The sequence below is a fragment of the Agelaius tricolor genome, unplaced genomic scaffold (genome assembly GCF_023055355.1).
Source record: "Agelaius tricolor isolate 1412-34295 unplaced genomic scaffold, bAgeTri1.0.p SCAF_8, whole genome shotgun sequence".
NCBI classification, from domain to species: domain Eukaryota; kingdom Metazoa; phylum Chordata; class Aves; order Passeriformes; family Icteridae; genus Agelaius; species Agelaius tricolor.
The window spans coordinates 4,682,047-4,692,844 of NW_027269268.1; the positions used below are offsets into that span (position 1 = coordinate 4,682,047).

The following is a 10,798-nucleotide window of genomic DNA, read 5'->3' on the forward strand; positions in this document are numbered from 1 at the left end:
GTTTATGGCGTGATGCATTTGAGCCCAAACACATTAGGTGCATTATTCATTGGGTACATTTGTCAGAACATGCATGTGTATAAAGAACTAATGATCCATATTAAATTAATGACGCTATAAAAAAGAAAAATACCCCATACATGCAGTTTATGACGGCAACTCCCGACTTTGATAAACCATCGAAAAGACTTAATCAGATGAAGCATCGGACTGTTCCGTCTCCAAAATTACATTTCTCGAAATGTGCTTGTACACAATGTTGGTTTTATTAAAACAAATTAATTCAGTCATTAAGGAATCATACGGCAAGTGTCTCATAAGTCAGGACCTCCAGTGTAACAAATTGATTAAATGACTGTGTAATAGTCTCTTTAAACAAATCTAGTGTAACAAGTTAATAGATCTGCTCAATTACCATGCTGGGGTGATGAGGATGTGGGCAACTCTCTCATTAAATGCGGGACAGACTTGGGGGGTGCGGAAGGGGGCGGTGCGGAGGTGCGTGCCTGTGGGGCAGGGCTGCGCTCCCGCGGCCCCGGCCAGGAAGGGACCGGGCAAGGAGCCGGAGCCGGAGCCGGTCGGGGATGGCTGCGGGCTCTGGGCAGGGCCGCCCCACCGTCGAGCCGGGGGGCTCCTCCTGACACCCCAGAGCCGGGGGCGCGGGCGGAAAATCTATTACCCCGCTGCCATTTTGTTAAGTGTTTGCTCCCCGTTGTGACCCCGCCACTTTATCTGTTGATTTTTATTTTCTGAGTGCATGTTGCCCATATGTTACTCTAATAGTTGCTATAATTCTTGAGCAATAGGGCTCATATTTTACTGAGCTGAATTAAAAAGAATGCACTTTAATAAAAAACCCGAGCAATACACTAATGGCTTGACATTGATGTATTTGCATAAAGATGAATTATATGGGCTCGCTTGACACGACTTTTAATAAATGATCGAGGACGTTATTACAGGGATGCACTTGTGTGTGCGGAAGCGGGTTATTGCCGCGGGGCCGGTGCCAGGCGCTCCCCGCAGCCCTCCGTCCCCGACCGGGGGCACCGGGCACCGACCGGCCCTGCCCAGCGCCTCCCGCAGGCCTCGGGGCCTCCGGGCAAGGCTTGAACCCCCGGGGGATACGGAGAGGCGCGGTGCTGCCTGCTCGTGCCCTTGTAGCCATAACTTTATTCTGATCACCCACGCTCGCTGGGGCTCGGAGACGCTGCCGGGCTCGGTGCGGGTGCGGTGCGGGTGCGGTGCGGGTGCCGTCCATCTCCCGCCTAGGCTGAATAGCAATCATTATCATCTACAATCCTAAACTCACCCTCCTCAACTTCTACCTATACGCTATAATAACTGCAACCCTTTTCCTCAGCCTAAACACAATCAAAGTCCTAAAGCTATCTACCCTAATAACTGCATGGACCAAAATTCCGTCCCTGAACGCAATACTACTCCTAACCCCACTCTCTCTCGCAAGACTCCCTCCCCTGACAGGATTCCTGCCCAAATCCTGGATTTGGGGAACCCGGGATTCCTGCGGGGTGCTCGGTGTAGTGTGGGGTGCTCGGTGCAGTGTGGGGTGCTCGGTGCGGGTGCAGTGTGGGGTGCTCGGTGCAGTGTGGGGTGCTCGGTGCGGGTGCAGTGTGGGGTGCCCGCTGCTCCCCGCGGCAGCGCCGCCTCCTCCTCCCCGGCAGATGTTTGCATCCCTCACGGAGACTTGCAACCGCTGTTGGAGACAGCTGGCAAACGCCGCCAGAAACGCGTGTCTGGGAAGTACCTATCGGTGCAGAAGGTAAAGGCGGAGCTGCAATTAGGAGGGAGCAGTTCATCTCACTTTTTAATTTGCGGCTAGCGGCGCCGGCTCTGAGCGGTGGATCCTGCAGCAAGCGCCTCTCCCAGCGGTCCCTCTCCCCGCGGCCGCGATACTGGAAGGCACTCGGAGTGTCCGGGCCGGGTGAAAGCCCATCACCCTCATTTTAACGCCCGGGTTCTCTGGCCTGAGGGACGACTCATGTCCCGGGGGAAGGAGTGCCTAAAGCAAAGTCTCGGGGCGGCTGGCAGGGATACAACGAAAGTCTTGCACGAAAAAACATCACGGCAGCAAACGGAGGGAGAGCGGAGGGAAGACAGCGAGCGTGTTATATGGGAAGCGTTAAAAATTAATAGCACTGAGAAGTGATGAGAGGTAACGGGATTTCAGGAGCTCATCACAGGAGACCAGACGTGAGGGAAAGGGCGGGAGAAGCCATCACTCGCTGAAATGGTCGCGCTGTCCCGCGTGGCTGTCGGTTTGGGCATCCCTCTGGCAGGGTGTAGGCATTTCCTTCCTCGCTGCCTGCGCCGGGGACTCTGGCTGGGAGTTGCTGTCGGAACGAGAGAGCCCGCAGGCCTCGGGGCTGTGACAGCGCTGGTGTAGGGCCTTGTCGGGACCGGGTGACAGCGGCCTACGGTACTGGGCTTTCCCCCAGCGCACACGCCCCGAGTAGAGCGACCCCTTCGTTACCCCGCGGAGAGCTCAGAGCTCTTCCTTTTCCCCCTCCCAGCGGCCACTCCGGCCCGCCCGCCGGCCGTGGGCTTCCCCTTGTAACCTGCGTCCCCCCTGTGGGATCCCGCCCGCGTCCATATGTCCACATCCATATGCATGCGTCCCGCGGGCAGCAGCTGCCGGCCGGGAGCGGGGTGCGGGCGTGGGGTGGCCCCCGGCCCCTCTTTTGCTTCCCGTACCTCCCCTGCCTCCCTCCCTCCATCCCTCCCCGCAGTCTCGGGGTGCCCACGGCTATTGCAGGGCGCGGAGTGGGGCCGGCCCCTGGGGCGCTTCTACGGGGAAGGAAATTTTTTCCTCTGTCCGTGGTGACGCTCGCTTGGGCTGGAGACGGACCGCAGCGGGCTCCTTTTGCGAAGTGCCGCGACAAAGCAGAGGCGTCGGAAAAGTAGGGAGGATGCTTTGGGCACTCTGGGATTGCACAGCCGGGAACTTCTCCCGCGATATCTTCTGCACCCCAGAGAAGGCACATGACAGGGACCGAGGCAGGGTAAACCCAGCCGCCTCTACTTCCCCTGAGCCGGGAAATCCCAGAAACAGCTGGTTTTATTTCCGCTTAGCCTGGAAGTTCCGCGCACGGAAGGGAGTGGGGTTTAAAACCGAGGGCTCTGTGAGAGAAGGAAAGGAAAGCCAAAAGCTGTGTGCGAAGGGAGTTGTCGGGAGCGGCCCGCGGTGTCTCTCACGGCTTGGGCAGGGGCCCTCCCGCCCAGCTCCGCGGCCGCGCAGCCGGCGCCCGCCTCTCCCCACGCGTGTGCGCAGCTGCTCGCTGCCCGCGGGGGTTTCGGCCCGGGCCCGAGCTCGGGGCGGCTGCCGAGGAGAGGCTCCCATTCCCTATGGACATGGTCCTGCAGCACTTTTTAAATGTCGTTTTCGCGGAGTTTATACAGTTCCGTCACAAATTCCTGCCTGCATGAAGGACTGAGCCGAAAGTGCGGCGGATCTCGGCCAGGCCCCCGCGCACGGGGGGAACCTCGCGCCCCCTGAAGCCAGCTGACATTTGTCTTTTAATTGTTCACCGTGCTGTCCGTGGCAGCGATCCAGAGGTTAGCTATTGAATCTCTTCCTAAAAAGTCCTTTCCTGGAGGAGAAGGAGCCCAGCCGGCTTTTGCTTCCAAAACATGTCCCGAAAAGGGGGGCCGCGAGCTCGCGTGAATCCCCTGCTCTTTCTTCCAGCGCCCCAGACAAAACCAGCCTAACCAAGCGGACAGCGTTGGGCTCTTTTCCCTGCGATTCCACTTTGACGGTGCCAACTGCAACTGGTGGCCAGCTGGGTCTCCGTGCAGAAGTAAATTAACTGGAAAGCCTCAGTCGGTGCTGCGGTGAACTGGAAAAGGGGCCGGGGACCGGCGGAGCACGGGCGGCAGCCCGGGGGCGCACGGCAGGGCGCGGGCAGGGGCCGGGGCCGGGCTGCCGGCGAGCGGGGCTGAGGGCGTGTGAGCCCCCGGCCGGGCTCCGGCGGCTCCCCGCCAAACCCGGGGATCCGGACCCCGCGGTATTTTCATTTCTGTCCCGCCGCCCCGCAAAACCCGCGGGGATATCGCAACGGCGTGAGCCGGCAGGGCCGAGGCAGCTCCCCGGCAAACGACCGGCCTTTCCCTTCCTGCCTTTACAACTAGTCGGGAAAGACGGGGGTGGGAGTGTCGGTGGACGATGGGCAGCCCCCGGTACCCCGGCCAGGGAGCCGGGGCAGCCGAGGCAGAGCGCCGGGCTCGTTCCCTCCTCCCGGCCCCGGCATTGTGTAAGCCGAAAGAGGAATAAAACCCTGCTCTACCTTTTTTTCTTTCTTTTTTTTTTTTTTTCCTGTTTAGAAAATTATTCTCAAATAGAATCATTTATTTATTTGTTTCCTCCAGAATAGTTGGCCCTTTTTCTCTCTCATATCAGAGATTCTGTTTGCTCTGCTGGTCCTTGGGAAGAAAAAAAAAAAAAAAAAGCGATTGTTTCTGGACTGTTTAGATATGGAAATGATCGCGTCAGATAATGAGTTTCAATTTAAACCAGTTCTGGTATTGGGTCTATTTGTTCTAGACACTTAGCCGGGCTCTTATTTTATCCACTGTTTTCTTCTTGGAAAGCGGTTTATTTCCCATAATAATGGTAACACTCTGCCGTTAATAAAGCCCTGCATTGCCCGCCTCTGAGAAAGTTGAAACAGCCTAATTTAGGCTGAGTGGCCGGGTGGAAAATACCTGCCCGCTCACGTCCCCAAACAACCACGGCTCATTTTATTTGTATCCTTCTTGATTTCCCACAGTAAAATAGTCAACTTCCAATCTTAAAAAAAAAGAAAAAAAGCGCTCAAACAACAAAAGTCTTCAAACAAACCAAACAACAACAAAAACCTTACTACTGAGAATCAACAAAAAATTATCTCTTCTCTTTTTTTCCTCCCCTTTTCCGTGGTTTCATTATTTAATCTCTGATAAAATTAGATTATCTGTACCCTTTAGTGAAGGCAGCAGACGTCTTTAAACTGGTTTAATTGATTTATCGTTTTGTTGTTTTGTTTGTTGTTTTTTTTTTTAACAGAAAGTGCATTACATTTAACTGGTCTTGCAAAGGGCTTTTCTTCTCTTTACAAACAGAATTATTTTTAATATAAATTAATAAATGTTAAGATGCTATATCACGATATATCATCGTTATTAGCTTAAAAAAAAAAAGAAAAAACAATTTACATTCTCTAGTATTCCGTATGATACAAAAGAAAACACACTTTAAATTCAAATACAGCAACTAAATGAATTTTATACTTTGACTGACAGTGGTTGTGACAATTCCCACCAGCTACTTTTTCAACGCGCGGTTGATTGGAAACGGTGTAAATGAAAGCAAACTCTGTCCCTCCGCCCTCTCCCCCCCCCCCCCACCCTCCGCCCTCCCTTGCACGACGACCGCAACAGAAAGTGTTTCAAAAATACTAATAAATAGCACGCGGGGCCGCTGCAGTTTCGGCCCGAGGGAGGCACCGGTGGCGGCCACGGCGGCTTTTTCCTCGGCGGTGCCCCCGGTGCTGCCGGAGAGCGCGGGGCGGGCGGGACGGCTGCGCCCTCGGCCCCCGCTGTACAAAAAAAAAAAAAAAAAAAAAAAAAAAAAAAAAGAAAAGAAAAAAAAAAAAGAATGTATATTACATTTTAAATATTCACAGTAAGGAACGCCTATGGTCGCGGTGACTCACGGTTTATTTACAAAGAGCCGGCAAAGACGCGGCCGCCGCACGGCCGGGAGCGGGGCCGGGGTCGGGCCAGCCCCGCCGCTCCCCTCCGCCCGCCACCCTACAACAACAACGCGCGGCGCGGGGTCCGGGCGCGCCCGCCGGGGCCCGCTGCCCGCAGTCCTCTCTGCTCTCCCTCCGGCGTCTGCTCCTCCTCCCGGGCGCGTAGGGTCTAGAAAAATAGATCTGTACATCTCCGAAAGCGGCGGAGGGCGACGCAGGCTAGACGGAGGCCTCCCCCTCCGGGGGATGCAGCAACAGCCCGCCGCCCCCCGGCTTGTGTTTCTTCAGGAGCTGCGTTATCTTCTCATCGTCCGAATTGGGGTCCAGGGGCTTGTTGTAGTCATCGTCCTCCTCCTCGTTCTCCGAGGCGCCCTTCAGCCGCTCCGTCTCCGAGTCCTGCTTCTTCTTTGCCGTCGCCATCTCCGCCGCGTGCTTCTTCCTCCACTTGGTCCGTCGGTTCTGGAACCAGACCTGCCCCCGCCGCCACCGTCACCATCGCGGGCACGGCCACCTGCGGCGGCGGGACCGGGCCGCTCCCGCCCCGCTGCCCCGTCAGTGCCCATCCCCGGCGTGCGGCAGCGATCCCCGCTTCGCCGCCCTTTGGGCAATTTCCCCACAACGAAAGCGGCCGATCCCCGCGGCACCGCTCTCCCGGCAGCCGCCGACACCCGGCCCGGCGCGGGCCGACAGCCGTGCCCAGCTCCCCCGAGGCTCCCTGCCATCCCGCCTGGGGCGGGGATACACACATTTGGGGCTGACGCCTTCCCCAGCCCCCCTGCCCCGCCAGATGTATTTACTCTCCGGCAGGGCGCTGCCAGAGGAGGGGGGCATTTTCATTGTAGAAGCTGCAATAATTTATTCGCAGCCATCGGGACGTATTTGCGGTGACAAAGGAGGCTCTGCAGATCAGACTGAAAGCGTGAGCACCGCCGAGGGGCCCCTCTGGCCCAGTCCACCAAGCAAACGCCTCTGCATGCTCTCGGGGAGCTCAGCCCGCTCTCCCAACCCCTCACACCTCCGCTTTGACCAAAACACAGAGTTTTTAACCAAAACGTAAGAGTGCGGGCGCGGCAGTGCGACACCCTAACATCCCCCTTTCCCGGCTTTCCCAGAATGCTGGCCACCCCCATGGTGTTCAGAGCTTCTCAGTCTTACTTGGGTTTGTTCGGTTCAATTTGATCGGTTTTTAAAATGGTTTAAAACTACTTTCTCGGCCCCGCAGTGAGGCAATAAAGGGAGAAATGCCGGTGGTTGCCGGGGAAGCCCTCGCCAGCCCGCAGCATCTCCGGCTGGTTCAGACGGGACCCCGTTTCCGCGGTGGGGCCCTTTTGTTCCCCGCTCCTCCAGCCCCGCACCACTCGGTGCGTGAGCCATTGCTCTCACCTTTACTTGGCTCTCCGTCATCCCCAGGGAATACGCCAGCCGGGCTCGCTCCGGGCCCGCCAGGTATTTCGTCTGTTCAAAAGTCTTTTCCAGAGCGAAAATCTGCTGGCCAGAAAAAGTGGGTCTTGTATGTTTTCTCTTTCCGTCCTTATCCAGCAAAATTGAGCCTTGATCTGGCGAAGGGAGGGGGGGAGAGAAAGGGAAGGCAGGGACAGACAAGTTAATCTACGGATTTGGGAAAGCGCTTCACTCTCAAGCGGCCCCAGGGGACGGAGGGGTCTCTGCGCGGGGGGTGCGTGTGTAAGAAAACTACTGCCTAAGCCAAGCGACGGCTCTGGCCCTTCGGCTCTCCTTGATTATTTTTGATTATAAAATCTGAGCGGGCAAATGTTTTTTTTTTTTTTTTTTTTAAGCCACGGCTGGTGCAAGCGGGTGGTAGCAGAAAGTCCTGCTCGGGGAAAGTTTGTGCGCGCCCCTAAAGCCAACCCCGGCCCCGAGAGTCCCCAGCAGCGGCAGCGCGGCTAATTTCGCCTCGGAGGCTTTCGCTTTTCGCCGGCGATAATGGGCGACATATTACAGAGTTTTGCGCTGACCGAGGGGACGGAGAAAGCAAAATGAAACGAAAACAAAAGAAATCGAGGCAAAGCCAGCCCCCTCGGCTACGGCCGGGCCCTGGGCGGAGGGGCAGAAGGGTCTCACAGCGATGCCAGGGCGCGGGGACTCCCTAGCACGGGGAGCGGACTGCCACCGGGGCTCCCCGCGCCCTCTCCCCCCTGCCGCCCCGCGACGCCAGCTACTCACGGGGGGCGCAGGCGAGGCGGGCGTCCCTCCACGGCGGGCTCTGCATCACCCCCGGCCAGAAGATCGGCGTCCGGCCGGGCAGCTCGGCCAGCGGCTTGGGGTAGCGCCCGGCGGCCACGGCGGCCGCGGCGGCGGCGGCCCCAGGGCTGAAGTAGAGGGCGGGCGGCGGCGGCGGCGGAGGGCTGAGGCTGCCGAAGCGGGGCAGCCCGGCCAGCAGCCCGGCGGGCGCCGCCGAGGAAGCGGAGGGCGAGGCGGAGGCGAGCGCGGCGCCCGGCAGGGGCATGGAGGGCCGGCTGAGGATGTCGTTGATGCCGTGCGGGGTGGCGGCCGAGAGCTGCGGCGGGGCCGTGCCCAGCGCCGAGAGCCCGCCCGCGGCGGCGGCGGAGGCGGCGGGCGCCTTGAGGCCGGGGGAGCCGAGCGGCGGCGAGGGCGAGGCGGAGGCGGGCGAGGCGGAGGCGGAGGAGGAGGAGGCGGGCCCGGCGGGCAGGGGGTACGCGGGGTACAGCGGTGCCTTCATCTCGGCCATGCTGTGCAGGGCGGCCAGCGGCGGGCTGCCCAGCAGGAAGGCGCCCTGCCGGGGCGCGCCGTCCATCTGCCCCAGCGCCAGCATCCCCGTGCCGCCGCCGCCGCCGGCCCGGGGCGGGGGGCCCGGACGGCCCCTAGAGCCGCGGGGCCCCGGCGGCCGGCCCGGGGGTGCCGCCCGCACCGGCGACGCGCATCCAGCCCGCGGGGGCCGCCGCCTCTAGCGGGGAGCTACGCGCCCGAGCGGCGGCCCCGCCGTCCCGCCGGGCATCGGGGCTGCGCCGCGGCGGACGCTGCCGGGGCGGAAAGCGGCGGTGCTGTCGGACACGGCTGTTCGCGTGTGTCTGCGCAGCGGCCGTGCGCCCGCACCGATGCACCGCCGCTCCCGCTGCCCGCCGGCGGCCGGGGGCTCACAGCGGCGCGGGGGCCGCGTTCGCCGTCCCTGCCTCCTCCCCGGCGCCCCGCATCGCTCCCGGCGCGGTTCCTGGCGGCTGCTGTCGGGGCTGCGGGCGCGGCTCGGGGCGCACTGCCGCGCCGCCCCGCTCCTGCCTCCTTTAGCGGGGGCACGGCCGGCAGCGGGCGCGGCGGCGGCGGCGGCGGCGGGGCGGGGGCGGGGCGGCTGCCGGCCCTGCCCACCCGCGCCGCGCCCGCCCTGCCGCCAACTTCGGGCTCGCCCGGCTCCCCTCTGCTCTGCTCTCCTGGCTTTTCTTCTATCTTCCCCTCTGCTCCTTTCCCCCTCTTTTTCCTTTCCAGTTTTCTTTTCCCTCTTTCCTCTTCTTTATCTTTTCCCTTTTCCTCTCTTTCCTTTCTCTTTTCCTTTCTTTTTACTTTTCCCTTTTGTTTACCCTTTTTCCTCTCCTCTTTCTTCTCCCTCTTTCTCCCTTTTGCTTTCCTTTTTTGCCTATAATTTTTTCTCTTCTTTTTTCCTTTTCTTTCTTGCTGTTCTTTTTCCTTTGTTTTTTCCTTTCTCTTTTACGTTTTATTTTTATTTTTTAATTGTAGTTTATTTTTCTACATTTGATTTCTTTTCCTTTTACTTTCTCGTTTCCTTTCCTTTTTCATTTTCTCTCTCCTTCTCTTTTTCTTTCCCCTCTCTCATTTAATTCCTCTGTTTTCCCCCATCGTTTTATCTATCCATATTTCTTTCTTTCTTTCTTTCTTTCTTTCTTTCTTTCTTTCTTTCTTTCTTTCTTTCTTTCTTTCTTTCTTTCTCTCTTTCTCTCTTTCTCTCTTTCTCTCTTTCTCTCTTTCTCTCTTTCTCTCTTTTTCTCTTTTTCTCTTTCTCTCTTTTTCTCTCTTTCTCTCTTTCTTTCTCTCTTTCTCTCTTTCTTTCTCTCTTTCTTTCTCTCTTTCTTTCTTTTTCTTTCTCTCTTTCTTTCTCTCTTTTTCCCTCTCTTTCTCCCTTTCTCTCTCTCTCTCTTTATCTCTCTCTTTCTTGGGAGCGACTCCAGAGAGCAGAGCCGCTCGAGTCCCGGTCGGGCCGGGCCTGTCCCGGTGTTTCCTTGGGATGCGGGAGGTGTGAACTGACTCGGCCCTTCCCGCACGCCTCTGGGCCGTGTGGATGCTCTCTGTCCCCGCTGGAACCGCTCTCTGTCTCTGTTGGTGCCGCCGTGCCCGGCCCCTCCGGCCCGGCACTGCCCGGAGCTGTACCCCCGAAGCCCCCGGTAACAGCGAGCCCCCTGGGCTTTTGTGCCCCCCGGCACCCCCGGCTGCTCACGGCAATTCCCGTAGCCTAAGGCTGCAAGGGGAAAAAAATCCTATTTGTCCCCTAAAGAGCATTCCACGGAAGAGTGATGCAAAATCACCCTGAACAATTTTTTCCCTGTGCTGTCTGTGCCCGTGTGTTGTACCTGCGGGGAACTCTATTTTCCTCGAGCGTGGAAAAACGGGATGATGTGAAAATTAATTTTATTTTAATTACAAATCTTAGCTAAAGCGGAGGAACGTTGGTCCTCTACTTGCAACGATGTTTCCTTCTATTTCTAAATAATCCCTTATTGCTCTGAATTGTTTTAGTTTGCATTATAAATTTGCTGAATACACTTGGAGAAAGGGCGCGTAGGATCTTGCCTCGCCTTAACTTTGGCGCAGCCACACGAAGGGCACCTCCGGGAAGCTCGAGTTAAACCTCCGAGTCTGAATATTTTTTTTTTTGTTCTCTTGTAGCTTCGCAAATATTCTAAAAGAAAACCCAAAAAAAGTGCTTTCCTGCTGGTTGCAGAGGAGCCAGCGAGCGCTCGGCCGCGGCCGCCCCGCACGGCCGGCCCCGCAGCCCCGGCGGCGCCCAGGCTCAGCTCCGGCAGCGGCCGTGGGGAGCGGGGAGCCGCTTCTCAAAGAGACCG

The 10,798-nt window shown here is 58.0% G+C and overlaps 1 protein-coding gene across 1 annotated transcript; it reads right to left on the reverse strand.

The window, feature by feature from the left end:
- Positions 1-4,737: 4,737 nt before the first annotated feature.
- NKX6-1 (NK6 homeobox 1) lies at positions 4,738-8,967 on the reverse strand. The gene is made up of 3 exons (XM_071431452.1): positions 7,935-8,967; positions 7,134-7,306; positions 4,738-6,221 (listed from the first exon to the last, which is right to left on the reverse strand). The coding sequence occupies exons 1-3, from the start codon at positions 8,542-8,544 to the stop codon at positions 5,970-5,972; spliced, it is 1,035 nt and encodes a 344-aa protein (XP_071287553.1). The 5' UTR covers positions 8,545-8,967; the 3' UTR covers positions 4,738-5,969.
- Positions 8,968-10,798: the final 1,831 nt, after the last annotated feature.

Excerpts from the sequence above, each read along its gene's own strand:
- NKX6-1 (XM_071431452.1), bottom strand. The coding sequence starts at position 8,544 with ATGCTGGCGCTGGGGCAGATGGACGGCGCGCCCCGGCAGGGCGCCTTC. Across the intron at positions 7,307-7,934 it reads CCGCCTCGCCTGCGCCCCCC|ATCAAGGCTCAATTTTGCTG; the intron begins GTGAGTAGCTGG and ends TCCCTTCGCCAG. Across the intron at positions 6,222-7,133 it reads TGACGGAGAGCCAAGTAAAG|GTCTGGTTCCAGAACCGACG; the intron begins GTGAGAGCAATG and ends CGGCGGGGGCAG.